The sequence below is a fragment of the Chaetodon auriga genome, chromosome 19 (assembly GCF_051107435.1).
Source record: "Chaetodon auriga isolate fChaAug3 chromosome 19, fChaAug3.hap1, whole genome shotgun sequence".
NCBI classification, from domain to species: Eukaryota; Metazoa; Chordata; class Actinopteri; order Chaetodontiformes; family Chaetodontidae; genus Chaetodon; species Chaetodon auriga.
The window spans coordinates 14,222,147-14,245,078 of record NC_135092.1 but is presented as its reverse complement, the minus strand read 5'-3'; the positions used below and the strand labels follow the sequence as shown (position 1 = coordinate 14,245,078).

General features: G+C 41.3%; 1 protein-coding gene across 2 annotated transcripts; it reads left to right on the top strand.

Annotated features, from left to right (window-relative positions):
• Positions 1 to 937: 937 nt before the first annotated feature.
• Positions 938 to 22,734, top strand: fubp3 (far upstream element (FUSE) binding protein 3). Of its 2 annotated transcripts, XM_076758317.1 has the most exons (19): positions 938 to 1,054; positions 5,915 to 6,026; positions 8,862 to 8,895; positions 9,767 to 9,816; positions 9,970 to 10,041; positions 11,178 to 11,235; positions 11,466 to 11,628; positions 12,711 to 12,809; positions 13,032 to 13,136; positions 13,255 to 13,357; positions 14,195 to 14,295; positions 14,577 to 14,706; positions 18,495 to 18,655; positions 18,940 to 19,013; positions 19,174 to 19,250; positions 19,679 to 19,735; positions 19,994 to 20,044; positions 20,153 to 20,280; positions 21,044 to 22,734. In XM_076758317.1, exons 1-19 carry the CDS (start codon positions 959 to 961, stop codon positions 21,050 to 21,052), a joined length of 1,680 nt encoding a protein of 559 aa, XP_076614432.1. In that variant the 5' UTR covers positions 938 to 958; the 3' UTR covers positions 21,053 to 22,734. The 2 variants fall into 2 exon arrangements, with proteins under 2 accessions (XP_076614432.1, XP_076614433.1); XM_076758318.1 differs by lacking the exon at positions 19,679 to 19,735 and having other exon boundaries at positions 942 to 1,054; positions 21,044 to 22,500.
• Positions 22,735 to 22,932: the final 198 nt, after the last annotated feature.

The following is a 22,932-nucleotide window of genomic DNA, read 5'->3' as shown; positions in this document are numbered from 1 at the left end:
AATTTATGGCGCAGGAACTATTTTGCATAAACAGTTTGGAAATTTGCAGCAATTTTACTTTCTTCTGTCTGGCTGCTGGCATTTTCCAGATGTGCAACAATAGATGTTTCCACATGTGCAGCAAGGGAGAAAGCCAGTATTCCTCAATGTTCATTTTGTTGTGTCAGATGGGAATTTTTTTGGATTCTGTCAAGATTGACTGCAATGTTTGGATCGATAGAGAGCAAAAGTCAGTTTAAATCATCTGTGTGGCTCTGAAGAGCGAGCTGTAAGATGTATGTTGGATGAAATTAAAGTTTGCTGATGTTTTCCAGTGTTTTGTATTCTATTATACATCTTGTTTCAACAGTATTTCAGTGACTGTATTTCTGTGCCTGGGAAGTATAGGCTGAAGTATATCAGAATCAGAATCCTCTTAATTGGCCGAGTGTGTCTCCACATGCCAAGAAGAACATTTATAAATTACATATATCATAAATTGATGAATTGCCAATTGGTGTGATGTTCGATTCAGGGTTAGTGTGAGGGGGTTGCTTCTCTAATGTGAGGATTAGCTGCTTGATCTCTGCTTTACAACACTGAAATCTGAATATCTTTAAGTTTTGGCCATAAAACATTTAAAGATTGTGCTCTGGGAAACTAACAGGCATTTTCTACAGTTTTACTGAATGATTAAAAACGTATGCATAGATGTATTTTGTATATAAATCAAATACATTTCAAACAGATAAAAAATACAAATCATTATCGCTATTTTTATTATGTTTATGTTATTTTGTATGTGATATGTTAGAAAAATATCCACTGTCGTTGTGGTAATGATGTTTTTCTTGACCATACGTGGTCTTCGATCAACTCGCGAGATCATCTGGCTCGCGGAGCTTTGGCTTGGCACGTGTGCTTTTTTTTTTTTTTTTCTTTTTTTTTTTTTAAGTGTGGCTCTCAGCTGCCGAGGCGGATGATGATGATGGCGGAGCTGGTTCAGGGACAGGCCTCGGTGGCTCAGCCCGGAACGAAAGATGACTTCGCAGACACGATACGCCGGGTCCGACAGGTAAAATGCTCTTCAGCGAACACAGGTGTAGCGCTTTTGGACGACAAACAGTGTGTTTGCATGTGGAGCAGGGCAGGACTTCGGTCGGGGCACCCCGGACCCCCTACTACAAACACTCCTCATGCACCCAGCAAGCTAGCAAGCTAACGTTAAATAGCCGAGGCAGCGTAGTTGAGAGGACAGATTAGAGTTTACACGGGACAGAAGACGCGTTAAATAACAGTGTCAAAACTGTCCAAGCGACCAGACAAGTCGTGTCTCACAAAAAACACGAAGGCCTTCTATAATGTCCAAGTTTGTATAACTTTAGTAAGTTAAGCCGACACACAGCAACCTGTTGTCAAGTCACAGAAGTTGCCTTTAGCTTAGCTTGCTAACTTACTATCACAAGTTTGATACCCTGCAGCTTGACCCACAACGTGACGAAAGCTAATAACGTTATTTAGTTCAAACATGAAGCCCGAACAACCGGGCTGTCTGACACGCTTTCAGAAAGTTAGCTTGCTAGTTCTGGAAGTCCCATTTAGCTCAAGTACAACTTGTTGCCCCAGTTTAACACACTGTCAGTAAACACATGCAGTCCTAACGTATAAACTCCCTTGTTCCCCTTCTTTAACTTTATGAGAAGCTTGTGCTTGTAGTTAGCTTAGCGTATCTTTCGCACAATAAAACATTCGAGTTAGCTAGTTGTGCTGTGCTAGCTAGCATGTGTGGTACTGTGTGTCCTAACAGGCAGCGTTGGAGAAAGGCCATGTAATGTAACGTCATCTGTTCAAATAAGCCCCCCTCCACTCCTCCTGTTGAGCACACTTGGATTTTTCCATGCCTGGAAAATACCTAAAAAATTAATGAAAATACAACCTGCTTTTAACTGCTGCCCTGTTTAAATGATATTGCCTAGTTTCACATATGACTGTGGGAGAGATAGCCACTGTGGTAGGCTACCATATGAGCAAAAAGTAGAGCTGTCTTCATGTTGTTATAGAAGATTACCACTGACTGCAGTTAATACTGTCTAAATTGGACTTTAGTCATACAGCTACTTTTGAGCTTTCCCCTGTGTAGATTATAACGTAGGTGTAAACACGTAGTGTGCATGTGCTAATCCCTTAATTTGTTTGATGGTAAAAAGGTCTTGCACAACAGATAGAGTTTAATGCACATTATCAGTAAATTTAGTCAAATTTTCATTACACCTTGATAAAAACATGACATGTCCGTGTTCATAATTGTAGTTATGATGCCCTCTACTTTTTCATGTTTGCTCCCAGTATCTCAGATTTGATAGAATGAAAACTACCACCAGAAGAGGAACGTTTGACATTGGCCTCTTAACAGTAACAACAAGTAGGACATAAGAGATTTGATTGTAGGCGTCGACCTTTCATCATCAGGAGACCACAGACACCGATGTTCATAGTCACCAGCATCAACATCAGAATGAATCACATATTAACGTTTATAAAAAGCTGCTTATGTTGGCCACATTTCGTCTGTGGCTGATGTTTAATTGTGGATTTGAGTTTTCCACTGAGTTAGCATGCAAGTGCCTGTATGTACCTCATAGAAAAGGGAAGTAATCCTGCTTTTTTTTATTTTTTTACTCCCTTGTTATCATATGACATCGATGTGGTATAAGTTTGAGAGATGGGAAGTGGAGGCCTTGTCTGAAGCCTTGTTTACACTGTGTGTGGTGTTAGTTCTCACATGCAGCAGTTACAGCAGTCACCTGCTTTTGTGTACGCAGAGCAGCCGTGAAAGTGACATTTAGTCTGGAAGCTGCAAAGGCTAAAAATGCTCTGCAATGCAATTCATGTTAACTGCTGTTTTTTGTTTTTTTTCTAACAGTTACTAGATCAAACAAAACTCGAAGCACACAACTGTGTAGAGGTCCATTAACTCATTAGTGTAACTCAGCAGATGATGACCTTTGCAGTAGACATCCCATTTGTCAATTACATTACATACATTACATTTTGCCTCCTTCTGCTTGTCACTTCTGGTATGTTATTTTTTTCAAATTGACAGTTTCTCAGTGTATTAAATATAACAATTTTGATCCGAAAAATAGCCATGAAAGTTAACCCTTTGTACATCAATAAAACAAACACCACTGCTAGCGAGTCATGAATAGTGTAGATCACTGATGAAACAGTTGTGCCACAGCACCCAATGGACGTGCTGTTCTTGGACCCTAAATATAAACTATGCATACTTTCATTCCCATGTGACTGCATGTCACATGATTTAATTTGTCTTATTTTTAGACAAATCCAACTTTTAAGTACATATTTTAAGGCTTAAAGTATGAAACCTGACTGCGTGTTAAAGGTCCTTTTTTTTTCCTTCTACATATTCGCTCAGCAAAGATTGCATTCAAGAAGTGAGTTAGGCTTGGAGGCCAGTCCACAGTGGTGTTTACCCAGAGGCCTCAGTGGACATCGAAGGGTTTCTACTGCAGGATAGACAGTTTGCCACAAAGTCCAGCAGACTGCATGACTGTGAACCCGACCTGACTCCTGCAGGACACCTATGTGCATGCACATGCATGTTTGATTATATGTAGTGCACTCAGACAAAATAAATGTGGGTTTTCTTAGTTATTTTAGGTTATTTGATCCTTTGAGCTGGTTTATATATATAGCCATTGTGCTTTCTGGAAAAAAAAAAAAAAAAGACATTTCTGTTAAGGCTTAGTGACCCAACACAACCGTAATTCATTTGGCCTGCGATGTTGACACTAAACCATTTAAAATGATGAAAGCAACTTGTGTTCACTCTAGCATTTCCAGGTCATTTTCATAGAGACCTCTGGACGCAGTAAAACATCTCAACACAAAAACAGCTGGTCTCAGCCTGTTGACCCTTTGTTCATCCCCTCTGTGATCACCTTTACCTTGTTTTTAATGCAACAATCAAATTCACCACTGAGTTCAGTGTGCAGAAATATATAAAGTATGTTGTCTGACATGGGAATAAATAAGACATTATGATTGTATCACAGCTCATAAATACTTCATGTTAACCAGCAGTCATTCCCAAGATGCTGCACTTTGATGCTGATAAAATCAGAATTTTACGATCGCAGTGTCTAACTAATCAGCACTACAGCTACAGGGCAGTGACACACAGCTGTTCAGTGCTCACCACACAGCCCCCCGCCTGTGACTGGGCAGACTTATGACGCTGTTTTCAGTTGGGCTGAATACTTATTGAAATGTTTTCGAAGTTGTAGTATGACCAAGTGCAACATCCAAATTAAAGTAAAAGTAAAATTTGTCACAACATACCATTATAGATGAAGCATTGTGGTGCTACAGTGATGCCCCAGCCCACAAATCATATTCTCCAGACGCAAGGGAACATGCTTGTTTTGTATAGACCCCAACAAAAATCTGATCATCACTTTTATGTTTTTTCAATGAAAAGTTGCCAAAAACACAAAGCTGGCATTTTAAGATTTCTCCACCGAGGAGATTGTTTTCAGAAAGCTCAGGTGCTACACCCATACTGTTACGCACACAGCTGATAAACCAGGCAGGTGATTGGTGAGATGCTTCTCAGCTATCTGCCCAACATTAGTGAAACAAAACAGAGAAACACTGATATCACACAAAGTTTGAGCATTTTCTTGAGTATTGGCTTCATGTAAAATGATTTTCGGGCTGCTTGACATACGTAGCTATAGCAATGTTATGGAAAACAGCTACCCCACACCTTCTTCCTTTTCTGCCTCCTTATTTCCATTGCACCCCTCTCTCTTCCGCGGGTGGGCTCTGAAGTAGATAATCATCCCTGAAGGTGATGGAAGACTCTAATTGCCGTCACTATATTTTCATAGCGTGAAAAAAAAATTCCAGACAGGCACAGATGTCAATTTAGTGTAATTTTCTGAAATGCTATACTTTTGTATGGAAGGAGAGGTGGCAGATTAACAGAGAGTGGAAAGTGCTGTTGCTGCTCTCATGCAGCGTAACTGAAGATTTGCATGTCCATCACTACAGAACATTGGCATCTACTTTAGGTTGTCATAGACATAGTTAGGTTTTGTAGGTAAGCTGTAATGCAAGTAAGTGCACTCTTCTTGAAGTTGAATGCAGGGGTTGGACGCTTTCCATCACTACAGGAGAAATATGTGGAGAAATTGACTTCTGGCTGGTTTGGCCAGAAATGAACACTGATCGTTCCTTGGGCCAAAACTACCACTAGTACAGTTACCATAAAATGTAATCAGGGCCTCCTTGATTGCACTCTGAACAAAACTCATCCATTTTCCAGATTAAACAATTCAATGAGGCAATTAGAACAGTGCTAGGATCACTGTGATGTAGTTCTGATGGTAAATATGGGATTTGGCCACCCTGGTTCGGCTTCAATAAGGAGCTGGAATTGTATTTTTTGTGTAAAGCTTTTGGTAGCTGCCATGCTTCTTGTAACTTCCAGGCAACTCATCTACTGGCAAATCCAGTCTGTCTGTTTCATTTGTCTGTGAAAGCGTGAAAAAGTTAGGTTAGTCAGTGAGAGGTGGCACATGACGGATGCTTCAAGGAAAACACCAGCACCAGTAGTCTCAACACGAACTGTAGCACGCCGCCTCAGGCTACGGTAGCATTGTACAAAGTGCAGTTTTCAGCTGCTGTCAAAAAGATAACACTCCCCACAACAGATGGCTTTGTCAAGGCCCAACTTCACGGCAAACTTTGTGCTTTTAAGAAGACGAGAAGAAAAGCGAATGTGTCACAGACATCATGACGGGTTGTCCGAGATTGTGTTGGAAAGGAAATGTATATTCAAAGAGAATCTCATCCCGTATCTGCTTTTCACCTTTATTCCATCTGTCCTGCTGTTGTGTATCTCCAGATGGCAGCCAAGATGGGAGGAGACCAGATGCCCAACATGAACAGTTCCTCTGCGGTTATAGACCCCTCCCTCTATGGCTTCGGAGGCCAGAAACGTTCGCTAGACAATGGAGGTAAGCCTTCAGTTACACACACATAGTGCACATACCTTAGGTCTGCAAAATGCTCTGATATATTGATATACATTGACGAACACTGTCAGAATCTTTTATCCTGCTGCACAGGTATGTAGACAGCTTCATAAAAACACAGACCTGCTATATAAGAGCTCTCAGTCTGTTTATCCCTTCACTATTGAAAGGAAATGCTCTAAGTGGCTTCTGCTTGTTCAAACTATGTGTTTGTGTTCTTTTATGTCAAGTTTGGCTGCAACCATTTTATAAAATCGAGCCTGGAAATCAGACTGAATTGCCATTTCATTTCTTTTCATTATGAAATGTGACATGTTGCCTTTTCCTTTTGGGAAGGGTTGTTATTTTTCCCTAACCAATCAGCAGTGAGTGACATAACCACCGTCATTTTCAGTCGAGACAAAAGCTGCAGCAGTGGCTGCTTTTAGCAGTTGCCTTTCAGTGTTTTTCATGCCGGTCGAAAAATGTGCCAGTTTAACAGTCATTTCTGTATCTCAACATACAGCCTGTAAAGCTGTGTCAATCTCAGAATTTGATGGCAGCAGAGCGTTTCAAACAAGTTGGGACAGGGGCAACTAAAGACTGGGAAAGTTGTGGAATGCTCCAAAAACACCTGTTTGGAACATTCCACAGGTAAACAGGTTCACTGGTAACAGGTGATAGTATCATGATTGGGTATGACAGGGGCGTCTTTGAAAGGCTCAGTCGTTAACAAGAAAGAATGGAGCGAGGTTCATCGCTTTGTGAGCACTTTGTGAAACTGTTGTCAGTAAGCACACTTTGTTAAATAATGATTGCACTCTGTTTTTATTTACATTTCACTAATGCACATACATTTGATAAACCATGACAGCATAAAATGATATGGCATGATAACCATAAGTAAGAGATTGGGAAAGTGTACTTACATCCATGTTTACTTGGTAGCTGACACGTTGCTGTGGTGGTGTGCTGTTGACACATTACCTTTATTTGTAGATCAGTTAATGCAGAAGTATGAAACATTGTTGCCTACATGCACGTTCGCAGTCACATGCATGTGTGTCCACATGAGCAAAATCAACCACTCAGCCCACTCATAAAAACATTGATCCCTACCACTACAAGTGGTCAACAAGTCCACAAGGTACCATTTAAGCTTAACATTATCTTAGGGACGGATAATTAACAGAAAAAATGCCTTTTCACCCGCCTTGGACTTTACATATTTTGTCATGTTATCAAAGCAAATTAAAATGGATTTTATTGAGGTTGCATGTAATAGTCCATAATTTGTGACATAAAATACACATAAAAGTGCCACAACAGCAAATCTACCAAGAGAAAGCTGTCCGCCTAAACTGACTGACCGGGCAAGGAGCGCGTTCAGAGAAAGATCCACAGCTCAGGTCAGAGAATCTGTCCACAGGACAACCATTAGTGGTGTACTCCACAAATCTGGCCTTTATGGGAGAGTGGCGAGAACGAAGCTGTTGCCGACCATAAGAAATCCGGTTTGGAGTTTTCCACAAGCCGTGTGGGAGACATACCAAAACATGTGGCTGAAAGCTCCGCTGTGTTCGAGCTCCAGAAATGCTTGGGAAACGTAGCTTGTGTGGACGCTGTTGCACTACTTGAACAAAAGAGCTGAGTTACTGAAAAGATATCTGCAGGCCAAGACCAAACTCTTGTCTCCTTTAAACAGTTTTAAACTCAGAATAATATGAGTGGTCACTGCCAGCTGCAGTGTTGGCTAGGTCTGACTTGTATGTGTATATGTATTGTTACTACTGCTCTATTTCTCCACGTTTGCCTGTTTTGCAGCTTCGTGAGTTGATTAAAAATTTGAGGATCTGTGTAGTTGTTGCACGACTTACCATAAAGCACAGAGCCATGGATTTGTGTTTTCATGTTTGTGTCGTGGTTGAAGTGTGGGACACTGCAGTGTAGTGAAAATAGAGTCACTCTATCATGCTGTGTCTTACACACATTTCATGGATTTGATCCATTTCATATGCATGAAGTGGAAACACTATTCATTTATACCGTCCTCCTCTTATCTTGTCACAGTTGTTTGTATGATAGTTGAGCCCTGAATGCATGGATAGATAAATTGTATGCAATTTTGGTTTAGGTTTGTTTGACGGACTGTTATTGTTTGTCCCGAGTTTTTCTCAGTCAAGGTTGTCCCACAGTAAGGGGCAGATATCAGAAATGGTATCTGTGTAGCACTGCAGTCGGCTCTCTGCATTTAATTATCAACTGTACAAGTATCCAAATGGACTCAAGGCATTCACATTTTATCTTTCAGTCCGGTCCTCGTACGAATTCGCCTCCTGTTTTATATTCATAGCTGTTCCATTCTCAAGCGTTAACCCCGGTGCATTTCCAGAAGAAGTGAAATCGGAGCAAACAGCCATAAAATTGATTGAAGCTGCTAGATATCAACTCAGGTGTTCACGTCCATGGCAGCACATCCTCCACTGACCCTGCAGGGCCCTTGCTCGGTGCTACCTGTCAAAATTCAATTCATGACCAGCAGCCGCTGACCCGACTGCTGCCTCTCTCTCTCTGAACGGCTCTGATTGAAACACTCACTCAAAACACAGACCTGATTACCATGCTGGTGAAAGGCCCCCGCTGTGGGTCAGACACGGAACACGAAGGACTGGCGGGACATTATCCATCTGCTCCCGTCCCCTCCAGCCCTGACTCACTCTTTTTCACTCTGCTGCTTTGTCAGCCATCACGTGGCCCATCAAAAGTGTTCATTTTTAACCATGATCTCAGATTATTTCTCATGTGTTAATTGCTTTGCTTTCCTCTCACTTCTCTCAGTGGGGAACCACCTCGGTGCAATGGTACATCAAAGGTGAGCAGAGCGTACTCGCATTTCTGTTTGTCTACATTTTAAAGCACTTTGCATGCATTCCCAGTATTTACTCTGTAACTCAGTTAAGTAGTCTTGAGATCCCTAATGGCTTGACTCCACCGGGCACGGCTGAATCACGTGCTTGCTGCGATGCACTTTTGTTTAATTTCATCCTTTGCTTCGTAGCCCATCTGGAGCATTTCAGAACAGATTTTTATTTGCCTGATTTTGTTGATTTGGTGTCAGATATAATAACTGTATGCTCTCACTGTTGGTGGATGTGGGTTCATCTAGCTGGAAGGCTTTTACATATGGCTGCTATCAACAATTTTTCATTTATTAACCATTTGCTTGATCAGTCTCATAATTTATAGGTCTGTGAAATATCAGAAAGACATGTTTAATAAATGTTGGTTATAGTTTACCAATTCACCAGCAGTTGGAAATCTAAAGATATTAATTTCACCATGATAGAAAACCAAAAAGCAACAAATCTTCACATTTCAGAAGTTTGAATCAGCAAAATAACTTGATTTGCTGTATCTGTTATCAGCGTCTCAAAGGTGAATACTGGCTGGCTCTCTTCTGTGATAGTAAACTGAATGTCTTTGGGCTTCGGATGTTGGTCAGACAAAAGCAGCAATATGAATAAGTCACTATATTATTATTGTTTTGGGCATTTTTCAATGTTTTCTGCCATTTTATCATGAGATAATGAATACAGTCACCAGTTGCAGCCCGAATCATTTCAGCTGTATTTTTTACATGCACGAGTTGGTTTAGAGAAAAGGGAGTCTAGTGTTTCAGATGCCTTTTGATTTTATTTTCTTTGGTCTGACAGAGTTATTGATCGTGTCCTAATCTCTCCCAGGGCTCTTGCGACAGAAGACTTCAAAGTGCCTGATAAGATGGTGGGATTCAGTAAGTAGCCCTTCAGTTCATTATAGTCAGTATTAATGGCTGACATGCAATCATCAGTATTGGCATTCTACTCAGTTTTGGGTCACTGCTTGGGACCCCTGTCCAAAATCAAACAAGCTCAAATCTGGCCCTTTCTCTCCCCCGCCTTCATAGTCATTGGAAAAGGAGGAGAGCAGATCTCAAGAATTCAGCTTGAATCGGGTTGTAAGATCCAGATTGCGTCAGGTAAGTTCAGACTAAACCTGTTTTCTAATCCCCCTGTTTCTGCTGAATTAAGTGTGAATTTACAGTATATCCGTTGCCTCCTGAGAGGCCAGAAACAAGTTTCAACCAAGAGGACTGAGCCATGAATTATAACGACAGCGACAGTAGGATCTGATTGTCGGTGTTTCTTCTTATGTGCAGTTGTGTTTGAAAATATCACAATGACTTTTTACTGTTTCCCCTTTCAAAAGTAATATGACATTTTATAGAAAGATTTGACTTTCCACATTTTATATTCAGAACAACTACACATATATTGGCAACACTCCAGGTCACAACCTCAATATGGCAGCTGGTTGTTGGGGCCAGACAGAGTGTACTTTGCAAGTGTTTTCAGCATCTGCAGCTCTTCAAAAATAAATTGGTAGGGCACAGAAAAAGCGAAATTGAAAAAAGTTTTCTAGGCGTACCCTTTTAACAGGAGTGTCATTCTTACCTGTGCCGTCTTGTACAAGAGACAATGTGTGGTACCAGTCTGGTAACTGTTTGCTTTGAGATTACACAAGTAGGCAAGTTAGGTAACAGCTGAATGTTTCCTGTAAAATGCATCCTGTAGGTTGTGTGTTGAAAGGTCTTTTGAAAAATCAATGCATTGTTGAGAGAAACAGAGAAAGTGTCAACATTATTTTTTAATGCAAACAATATTCAAAATTGCGTTTTTGAAGAACTTTGAAGGAGTTTCAGTGCTCTTTTTTTGTTTAAGTGATGTTTGAGGGGTATTTTTGGTTTGGACTCTTTTGGTGGACTCTGACATCTCTCTAAAAAAGGTTTAAAATGCCTCCAAAAATATATTAAGTCCACTGTTCCTTCACTTGGATGTTTGACCTTCACTATGCAGCATGATGCACGTGCAGAGTTTGACGCTCTGGCTGTTGTAACATCCATCTGTTCGCCTTAAATCTGAATTAAGACGTGTATGTACAAGCACAGTTTTTTTTGTCATGGGGACTAGTTTGTAGCCAGTCATCTTGTTGGAAATATCAAGGTTTTTGCCTTTACAGAATTATGTTTAAATGAGCATTTTGCATCATGAGAAGACAGAAAAGTTTGCATCAGATGTGTAGTATCTTTAATTGTTGTGCTTTGTCTCCTCACAGACAGTGGAGGCATGTTGGACAGACCCTGCACGCTGACTGGGAGCCCAGAGAACATTGAGTAAGTCTCACCTCTCAACTTGGACAGATTTACTGAAACCGCGCAGGGCATTTGGAAAGTGTGCCCCATTGTTGGGACACAGAGGGCATGAACTCAAATCCCTTTTCACATCTCCTCTTAATCAGTCACTGAATCACCTGAACACCTCTTTCACGTTTGACAAAGCGAAAGGTTTTTGTGTAAAGAGTCTGTAACAAATGTGTTTCCGGGACTTCACTCCACCCCCACAGGCAGGCCAAGAGGCTGTTGAGTGAGATTGTGGAGCAGTGTCGGTACGGGCCTGGCTTCCACAGCGACATGGACGGCAACAGCTCAATCCAACAGATCCTCATCCCTGCCAACAAAGTCGGCCTGGTCATTGGCAAAGGAGGAGAGACCATCAAACAGCTGCAGGTCTGATAGCAGACCGCACTGAATGTGTAGCGGTTACAGTAAAATTGTTAAACTTTTTTACTCTTCATCATTGTAGACACGTAGCGCTCTCTCCAGCTGCCTGCTGAGCGGCAGGTTTAATAAAGTGCACTTTAACCCATGTTTTTGGCAGCACAAAGTAAATTGTAAGTTGAGCTCTTAAAGCCTAATTCTGAATTGGAACTGACTCTGAATTACTGGGAATCTGGTTCTTTATCAATACTTGAAGAATACTTGAGATGCTGGATGAATCATTAGATTTCACTGTGGGCTAATTTTCACTGCAACATATTTCTGCACCTCTATGGAAACAGCACAATCACGGCTCAACGTTGAGATGCTAGGAATCATAAATACATACATAAATACTTTAGATAGTGAAATATTTACATTTTTACATCTTGTACAAATTATCTGTCTTGTCCTCTCCACCTGGCTGCTGCTGCTGCTGCTTCTCCTGTAATTCAGTCGACTTTGCACTGAATTGTCATGCGACTGTAGGTCTTAGCATAGTCATTCAAAAGTTAGATTTTGGGAACATTTTAAATAAGAGGTGTAGAATTAAGGGATCTTGGTTAAATGTCACTGTTTTAAGGTTAGTTTTTTTTTTTTTTTTTCTGACGGAAGCATTCATTCGGTCATTTGGAAATCTGATGATAACTTCTGTTTTTTCAGTTTCTGGCTGTAATAAATTGTGTAATTTGACCTTTTTATCCTGTTTATCATGCACTATATGCTCACTAGAAAACATGCCTTTCCAGGCTGCCAGCAGTCTGTGCGGTTCAGAGGGTTAATGGCTTTTTGACAGCTTAATCTGCTCAAATTGTGTTTCCAATGTATTTTCATGACACATTGATAAGATAAACATTTCAGATTATTAGAAATGTCATTTCACCTCTTCCATAGGCATTCCTGCTGGTATAAGTCGCCAAGATTACATAAAAACATAAAACCTGCTCTTCTCAGATGTGGCAGGATTTCCACCTCGCAGAGCGAATAGTCGTTTGGGCCCCAGGTAACTCTCTGTTATGTGTGCCTGCTCCTGTCTGATTGTACCCCTGCAGGAGAGAACAGGAGTGCAGATGATAATGATTCAGGATGACCCCATGCCCACTGGAGCAGACAAGCCCCTGAGAATCACTGGGGATCCCCACAAAGTGCAGGTCTGTCTCAGAAGAGCTCAGTGTGCGCCGCTATCTTTGTAGTTTACACTCAATTTTACACATTTTACGCCTTCAGTCTTCCACTCAAACATTTGGAAACCTCTTTGTTTTCATTGAGGGAGTTTCAGCCGGGCTTCTCGAGTGCTTCCCATGCAACATTATTTGTTCAAATGTCGTTGTTGTTGTTGTTTTTTCATGAAGATTTTGGTGTGTCTTTTATAGCAAGCCCGTGAACTTGTGGTGAAGCTCATCCGTGACAAGGACCAAGGAGACTTCAGGGTTGGCAGGGCAGACTTTGGATCCAAAATGGGGGGAAGCAGCCTGGATGTAAGAGCTTTTTCTCTGCTTTTCAAATGCTGGAGAGCTAAGATAGTGTGATTTTACTTACTCACATCAGAGGTTTTGTTATCTTTTCTGAATTAATCGCTCTGTCTTCATCGTCCAGGTGGTTGTGCCCAGATTCGCTGTCGGCATCATCATTGGCAGGAACGGAGAGATGATCAAGAAGATTCAGAACGACGCTGGGGTCAGGATCCAGTTCAAACAAGGTAAGAAGATAAAGCAGGACCTGATGTTGGCAGTCAAGTAAAGTAGAAATGTGTAATCTCTAAAGCTCGTCTTGTAGCTGTGCAATTAGGGGCTACGATACACTGTGGTGGCTACAGCAGTGCCACGCAGGGACGCCAAGAACTCTGATTGGCTGCTCCTGTTTCTCGAACAGGTTTCTGAAGCCAACGGAAATTGTTGAGTCAACATTAAGAAAGTTGAAGGAAATCAGACTTTTCAGTGACACGCATCTAATTAAGAAATCTCTGCTGCAAACCATCTGCTCACAGAGACTCAATGAATGAATGAATTAACATAAACACAATCACTGTGGAAAATTAAATTCAGATGCAGAACTATAATCAAAACATGGACTGTGGGGACCGCGGGATACCCGTTAACACCTTGCATCTACTTCCCACTTGAAGCTCAACATGTTTCTGTGCGCATAACATAGATATTGTGTCGTTGATGTGGGAATTGGAACAAGTTTGGCGTCGACTTTCTCCTCTGGCTGTCTTGGTGGAATCTAAGTACTTGATGGCTGATAGAAAATATAGAGCGACTGAGCTCCAGGCAGAGCTTCACGATCATCAGAATTCATGCACAGAGTGATATTTATTCCAGTCCAATCATCCAAAAGTTCAGCATTTTTTCCTGCTTATTCACAACTCGCTTCAGCTGTGAAATCCAAACCTGCAAGCACCGACGGTTCAGACGTATCACCAGGCTTTTCTTCCTTTTACTCACTGACTTGTATTGAAAGCACTCCAAAGTAAATATGTATGCAGTCTTAGAGCAGTTAAAGACCCTTTGTGCCTTGTGTCTTTGCTGTCCAGATGATGGAGTCAGCCCTGACCGAATTGCTCAGGTGATGGGACAGCCCGACCACTGCCACCATGCGGTCCACCTCATCAATGAACTCGTTCAAACTGCTCAGGTATGTGCTTCTGCCTTTTTCTCTTATTTTTACATCCAGTGAATTTGTCTTCAGCTTGAAAGCTGTGATAGGTATTGCCAAAACACATTATGTTCAACCCAAATTACTGTCGCAGAAATAGGCCAAAGGTAAATATCCGTCAGATGAGAAACTCTAAATTTAAATTTAGGGAGCTAACGCCACCTTACGCGCAATTTAAACATTTTAACACTGCCTTTGTTGAACTGTTTGTCCAAATTCCCTCTATGATTGACTCTTTTCTCCTGCTTCGCTTCCTGCAGGAGCGAGATGGCTTTGGAGGCATAATGGGACGTCGAGGGCGAGGTGACTGCAGCATTGGAGGATCTGGAGGTCTGCAGGAGGTGACATATGCAGTACCTGCAGACAAGTGTGGACTAGTGATTGGCAAAGGTGAGGAACAAGTTTGTATTGGTTGGTTATACACCTGCTGTTGCTGTAAACACCCCAGTGAACTGCTTTGGTCAAGCTTTATGTGTGTAGCTGAGACTTTGTTGCTACTAGCTTGCATATGAAAGTTTGTGTGTGTGTGTGTGTGTGTCTGTTTTAATTGACTCCTCGCTGTGAGGTCGTCTCCCACAACTTGCTGTCTCAGAAATAATAGAGTTCATCAATATGAACGGTCTTAATAAGAGTATATATCCAACTCACCAGATTGCCTTTTCCCTTTTAATAACTGAAAGCCGTTTGGTGTTCTGCCACTGCGTGAAACTGATGAGAAGAAGGGGGTGAGTGACCACCCTCCTATTCTCCCTCCAGGGCTCATGTATACAGCACAAGTGGCATTCATTGGTTTCACTAAGGGCTTAATGACGGGGATAATGCGTGTAATGTGACATTAATTGTTAAAGGTGCATAATAACAGCCCTCAATCATGTGGAAGGCTGCCTGGCATCTAATGAGGGTCTTTCAGTCCAATAGAGTGCAGCGAGGGAATGAATAGAAGGAATTAGCTTATTGGCTATTCATGCCCACTCTATTGCCAGCTATTTAAAAGTCATTGACCATTGCATTGGAAGAAGCTGTGAGTGTGTGTAGTGTGTGTGTGCATGTATGTCGCCTTGGTGTCTGTGTGTGTGTGTGTGTGTGTGTGTGTGTGTGCGCGTGCAGCGGTGGGCGGGGTCGAAGGGGGCCTCTTTACCTAAGATAAAAACATGGCAATAGAAATGTCAAGTGGCTTTTGTGCATGTAGTGGGGCGAGGGAAACAAATAAACCTGGGCGTTGCGTCCCCCTCTCTGTGCATTAGCATATGAAGTGGACCAGTATGGTCGAGATGGCGGTGGGTCTGGGTGCTGTCAGCCGTCCCTTAAAGGGTGCTGTGATTAATATCTTTACGATGCCATATGCAGCCCATTGCCCCTCTGTTTTGACCCCCTACACTCACTCACACACACTCACAGCTTGATGAATCAAGCCACCCACCAACCTGCTCAGACATTATTGCAGGCGTGAATTCAGTGGAAGAGTCATAACAAGCCACAACATTTCTAACGATTTTTGACCTAAAATCTAAACTCAAACGTCCACCTGCTCGGTTTTCCAGGGATTTCAGTCACATCAGTTGAAATTTGCTTGTTTGGAAGCTCTGATAAATAAATCTGAACTTAACGTCCACTTAGATTTACCACTTTAAGAATGAACTTTTCACACTAATCCAGTGATGATTCAAAATGTCATGTTGTGGCTGTTAACATGGACTCTAAATAAACCCTGACATCAGCATAACTTTGTTTCTCATGTGTCAGGTTAATAAATCTACACTCTTTACATAAATACAGTTTTTCCCTCAAATAAAAGTGACTAACTGATCTTGCAGTGATCAACAAAAAAGAGAATAAACTGCAAATTTCTTCATCAGTATTATTCTTTTTCAATTTTTTACAAAATTAAGTCACCAAAATGTTTAGAATTGCAATTGAAAGGGTTTTTTTTTTGGTTAACACAGATGAAATTTAGATTTTCATACATTTTCCTGATATATAATTTGCAGCAGTAGCTCAGTGTGTGCATGCATGTGTATGGGTCAGAGGCAAATTTTAAAGCACTGTGGATGAAAGTACTGTATTTACTTTTTCTTGAAGCTCTGTCAGTATACTTGGGATAACCTTGACTTTATGTAACAAAACAACAGACTAATAACTGTTTTTGTTTTTCACTGTGGCATCTTAAATGCTCTTAATGTACCAAAACTCCCAAAACGCTGAGTTCACCATCACATTAGGCTGAGAGACTTGTGAGGTTGATTGTGGATGGTTGCCTCTCTGCAAGTGATTGACTGGCAGTCGGTCCTGGGTGCACCCCGCCTCTCGCCCAGTGTCAGCTTGGATCGGCTCCCGTGACCCTCCTGAAGGATAAGAGGGTATAACTAATGGATGGACAGATTGACGATTAATGTTTGAACGAATTGATTAATCAGCTGATCATCTCAGCTCGAGGGCGAACTTATGAGAGCACTCACTTATCACAGTCAAAAACAAAACACTGTGCCCAGTCAGCCACTGGAGACTTTTCCTTTAAGTCTGTCCGTTATTGGGGAACCGGATTTAATTTGGTGGAGGGTACTAAACATGACTTGACTGATATTATGAAATATTCTTTTCATTGTATTGATTTCATCCATACTGCGTCCAGCCCGAGTTGGATTTAAAGCCGCTGTTATTATATCTGAATTGTCTGTGTTACGCATTCTGGTAATGTTATTTTCCCTTGAGGCCTGAGAGTTTTTCCCCCACCAGCAGCTAACCAGTCCCTTGGCTTTGCCTTGAATGCTGTCACCAGTTGCACTTTTGTATCCCCTCCTTTTCTGCAGCTCACTAAACCAGTCTCATTAATAAGGCCCGTATTATCTGCCCTCACTACAGCCCAGTCCATGAAATGAATAGTCAGGGTCTTCATTGCTCTCTGCTGTCTGACTAGAAGAGCTCATAATGGCTTCATTAAGGCAGAAGTTTCATTTGGTTGACAATGGGTTAATGGCCCATGTGCAGTCTGTTGGCAGCAAGGAATAGGCTACGGGAGGGGAGAGGTTTTTGATGAGCGTTTTCATTCAGAGGTCAGCCAGGGTCATCAGAGTGTCAGCCACAAGTGAACAAATGTGTAATTGATGTTGGGACAGCCCTGGTGTCCCCCCGGGAAGCACCCTCAGCCTTTTTCGATCAGATGGGCATTGTGAAGAGGGGGGACAGCAATATGCCCCCCGTTCACTCCCTCCTCTCATCAGAGGACAACACAGAGTCAAGAATGAAAAGGGTAAAAGAGACAAACGATATCCCAGAAGGAGGATACGCTTCAATTTTGTCCCTTTTCTCCTGCCAGCTATGTTTCATTTCTCCCTGCTGGTGTAATTGCTTTCCCCACACGTCGGAAAGCTGGCATCTGATGCCGAGGAGGGGGAGGTGTGCAGGAGATGTCTCCTTTTGTTTCCTGATTTGCATGGATGTTACCACAGAATGGTAGATAAGTGGTGAGACACATGCCAGCGTCTTCACAAGGTAGCACTATCGCACCACTTTAAGCCAAGTGGGTTGAGAGATTGTGGCAGAGAGAGATGAGAAGGGTTGCCAAATTAATGACTTAAGACGGTCGTATGATTACAAACGTAGCATCCAAAATGCTGTGCCCTGACAATATAACACCACATCCATGAAATTTAAGTTAAGTTTCAAGCACAGGTATTCGGGTCAAGTTTTGCCAGAAAAGAAGTAGTTCATGCGAGATGTTGTCCGAACAAAGTGGAAATCAGAAGTGTTAATAGTTGTTCAGAAGGAGCGTAAAAGGTGGAGTGAGAAGCTGGCTGTCACAGAGAGGGAGTAGGAGCAGGATTTCTTTTAAATACGCGGATGGTGGTGCACATTTTCAGCCGGTCTCACCTCGAAGGCTTCCATGGTGTTCCATGAAAAAAGAGCTTGAGAGAGAAAACCCTGCGCTCCGTCTCTCTCACTTCTACGTAATGATTGTCGGATTGTTGGTTTTGGAAAGTTGCCAAAATTGTAGAAAGCAGACTCACCAAATTCTGACTCTGGAAACCTGTATGTGTGTGTGAGAGAGAGATAAACAAATATTTTTAGGTTTCGGACAGTTGGTCGATTTAAAATGACAAATTTGAGGCGGATGAATCCAAGTCAGAAGCAACGTTTTAGCTGCAGCACTGGTTTAGATGTTTCACTTGATGTTTTTCCAGGAGGTGAAACCATCAAGAACATCAAAGAGCAGTCTCGTGCCCACGTGGAGCTACAGAGAAACCCGCCGCCCAACACCGACCCCAACGTGCGCATCTTCTCCATCCGAGGCACCCCTCAGCAGTTGGAAAAGGCCCGCCAGCTGATCGATGAGAGAATTGGGGTAGGTGGTCTGGCTCTGGCCCCCCCCCTACTCCCCCAAAAACGCTATTGTCTGACCTGATATTCATGAGCGCACATGTCAATGCAGAGAGCTGCCGGGTGAGGTAGGCTGCTGTGGTCCTGGTGGCCAGCAGGATGTCACCAGAGGTTAAACATGAAGAATCCATCAAATGGACTTAATGGAGTGCATCAGCGGCCGGCCCTGCCCTCTGACCTTGCCTGTTGGCTCCCTTTAAACACAAGTGTGGTCTCTCACTCACCTCCTCTTCTCTTTCTGCGCTCTAGGGCCCAGGAATGGGGGGCAACAGCAGCTTCGGGATGAATCCCTACAACCAAGGACCAACCACTCCTCCTCAACAGTATGGTTCAATTCTCTCCTCAGCTTGTCCCATTTTGAGCCGATTTTCATAATTACTGGTCAAACGCATGCTGATGAAGCTCAGCACACCATCTTAAGTCAGAAATTGATCGTTAGGTTAATTACTCACAATAAATTGTCTGGTTTTTTTTTTCTATAAGTGGGCCTCAGACGTTCATGACTGGAGGATGGGGTACAACTTTTCAGATATGGCAGCCTCAAGGCCAACAGGAGCACAGTAAGTAAAAGCACTCTTCAAGACAGAATGCTGCTTAAGATACCTGACCAGATTTAAGTCTAAAAACAAAACAAATCAAGAAATCTGATTCTTACCCATCTGCATAATTGCAGTCGGTGCTGGACTCAATGAGGGAACAAAGGAATATATAAAGTTTCCACCTCTGAATTCATCCCGTCGCCCATAAATTTGACTGTGAATCAGTGATAAAAACTAGCCTGGCTGTGCTTTCAAAGTCCTCTGTAGGCCGGGCTGAGATGGTTACGTTCCCTGTGGCTAACCGCCTCTTTCCTGTACGGACATATTTTAAATTTGCCGTCGATGGAAATCATTAGGAAACGGAATTGCAGATGAGAGCAGAAGGTGAAAAGGGGGAGAAAGCAAAGCCCACTCTCAGTAACTCTGGTGTTATCTGTGTCTGGTTTCAGGTCACAATGGATCCCAGACGGGCCAGATGGACTGGGAGCAGTATTATAAAAAGCTAGGCAAGTGTCATTCAGAGAGAAAAGAGTATTTCAACAATCATCTCAACGCCCACGTTATGAATTTAAGTCTTCTTATGCACACTTTGCTCTGCGGAAATCATGCATTTACTCACCATGTTGGAAAGATTAGGAGCTTCAATCCTGCTTCTGACTTCAGTCAAAAAGCTCTATTTTAGATTTATATTAAAAACAAATGGACGCTTGTACATTTTAGATCATTTAACATTTTAATTTACACATTTTCTTGTTTGTTTCCAGGTCAGCAAAGCCAAGCCCAGAGCACCGCTCCTGAATACAACAAAGCTTGGGGTGAATACGGATTTTATTATGAGCGCAGCACAGATTAAACGGCGAGTTTCAGCTCAAACCTGCAAAGTTCTCTTCCTCACTCTTGTTTTTCCTTCCCCTCCTCTTCAGGCCAGACAGCTGGTCCTGCATCTCAGCAGACCTCTAATCCTGACTACAACGCCTGGGTTGACTTCTACAGACAGCCGATGGCCTACTTCAACCAGGGCGCACAGCAGACACAAGCCCCGGGTCTTCAGGTGAGAAGCAACTGAGGATGAGGATGCTGGTTTTTAATCTATGTTTATATTATTGACAAATCCCATTTAAAAAAAAAAAAAAAAAAGGCCAAATCCAGCTCTGCGTTAGTAGGTTTCTCGATGCTTTCTGACGTCTGTGCGCTGACTTTGGTCTCGAGTCTCCGTCACCTCCTCAAACAGCTTTGTATTGTAACTATTAGCAAATGTTACTGAAACAGGTGGAGAGCTGAAATGATTAATAAGCATTTTGACTCCTTTTCCAAGCAAAGATGTCTGTTCCAGGTTCTAAAGTGGGACGATTTGCTGCCTCTCCTTGTCTTAAATGACAGTAAATTAATCGTCTTTGGGTTTTGGTTGGTTGGTGGGGAAAAAACAAAAACGACTTTCAGTTCTGGGAAATTGTATTTGATGTTTTTCGATATTCTTTTTTTAAACTTTTGATGAAGAAAACAATTCTAGAAAATAATCAGAACATTAACGGACAATGAAAACAGCCGTCGTGCGTTTGTTGTGGACTATTTTCTCCTGTGCATTAATACACACTCTACAGTATCCACGTTCACGGCAGTGATGAAACATGCGTCTCACTGATGTGTTTTGAACTGTTTTTGGCCTTTTCATGGGATTTTTTGACAATATAAGCAAATACAGACTCTTAAACAAATGTCCGTTATCTTCAATGATATGAAAAGCACCGCCGGGATCAGCCGTGAAGTGTGAAATGACTGTGAGAAATGTTTAACGAGCTGCTTTCATCCCACAGGATCATTAGAGAAGACGCCCAGGTGAAAGACTTGAATCACTGAGAGGATGAAAACAACCCTTTTTTAAGAGAGGGGGGTTCTAGATTTGCAACGCCTTGAAGACTTTTTTCTTAGTGAGAAACACTAGCTGTAGAATGACTTATATGATAAAAAGTAATATTTCTAAAATCAGGAACATTTATTTGTTACTAAATGCTTGTGTACACTGTTATTTTGGATAGACAGTATCTGAGATCCCTTTTTGGACTTGAGAGAGCTGTTTCGTTTTTCTATATTTTCCTGTCTTTGACTCAGATTGTACCGCCAAAACGAACCCAAAAGTTGTAACATTTCACACGGCAATATGATCTATTTTTTTTTTCTAGTTATGTTGAAATGAAACCTTGGTTATGTGCTTAGCAGTCTTGAATACCGCTTGTCATTTGTCAAAAGATGTTTAAAAGTGTGTGTTAAAATGTTTTCCTTTTACATAATTCAGTGAAATGAAACTGTGATGTTTTGTTACAGGAAATGTATTTTTGTTACAAGGCTTAAAAATGAGGATTAATGTCAGCCAGTGGCAATAGTCTAATTTAATTCCTGTTGTGCATTGTATGCTGTTTTTCATTGTCATTTTAATTGTACTCTGGTTTAAGAAAAAAAAAGGTGCAATATCTTATTTCACTTTTGAAACAAAGATGGGTTCTCTAATATTTTGACAGACTTTTAACTTGTAGTTTTAAGATGTGTTTTTCTTTTTTTCAAATAAAATGTCATGGATAATTTATTACAATTATCTGAGATGATAGGATTTAGGGGGATGTTGCAAATAGCTTTTTTGCCTTTGCTACCTTGTAAAACTATGTATATATGCTCATATATTTGACTGTTAATTTAAAATATATATGTTCCATATATATATATATACTTCTATGAAAATTATTTTTTTCCTGTGATCAGTGAAGCAGGAAAATTGTCCCTCTTTTTCTGTTTTGTTTTCATACTGAAAATGTTCAAAGATTGTGAATGTGTGATTTGAAATTTGATGTTGCATCTTGTTATGAAGAAAAATAAGAAGTGGTAGATTTTTGTGTATGTTCTGTACCTGAACTATTCAAGACTGCTAAGCCTCTGTACTTCTACCTGTGTAATAATTAATGTAGTATTTTTATGTTTTAAGTATTATGATCAAAAACTTGTCTTATTTGGTACCTCCCAGTTCACTAACGCCCCACTGAGCCCTCGCTGTGGACTCAGTGGGGAGTTGGACTCAGTCCAATGCTAATAACTTTTTAATTAATTTTTTATTTCTTTGTGTGAACTAATATAAAAGGTATAAATGATGCATCATTATGGAAAAATGATTCTGGTATTAACGTCATTTCGTAATGAAAAGGGATATAATTTCAAAATGTCTAATTATGGTGTTTTTTTTCCTAAGTGTACAGTTAACCATGTATTAAAAAGATCCAGACTACCTTTATTGTGTACTTGTTAAGCTGATTTTCTGTTTGACGTCAGTAGAAGCATTTGGATGTATTTTGTTGTACTTTGATACTAAGAACCTGAGAGGATTACTGTGTATATACTAACAGGTGATACATGGAGGATATGTAGGCCAACTGTATGTTTTCTTGTTTTCTAAGCAGAAAATCTATATTTTCTAGTCTATTGCCAGTTCTCAAACTCAAATAAATTTTCCGCGAGCCTCTCTTGTGGTTGAGTTATACTATCGCTACGAGTTCTTCATGTTAACTGCAGCGCTGCTCTCCGGTCAGATTTAACGTAGCTGTAACTGTTAAATACACATAAATGTGTTGGTAAATTCATCCTCTTAGGAATAATGTCTGTGTGTTATCTCGCTCTGCCATATTTAAACTCTGTCGCTGGTTTCCAGATTAAAATCTGT

Excerpts from the sequence above, each read along its gene's own strand:
- fubp3 (XM_076758317.1), top strand. The coding sequence starts at position 959 with ATGATGATGATGGCGGAGCTGGTTCAGGGACAGGCCTCGGTGGCTCAG. Across the intron at positions 18,656-18,939 it reads TGATCGATGAGAGAATTGGG|GGCCCAGGAATGGGGGGCAA; the intron begins GTAGGTGGTCTG and ends TCTGCGCTCTAG. Across the intron at positions 19,014-19,173 it reads CCAACCACTCCTCCTCAACA|TGGGCCTCAGACGTTCATGA; the intron begins GTATGGTTCAAT and ends TTTTTCTATAAG.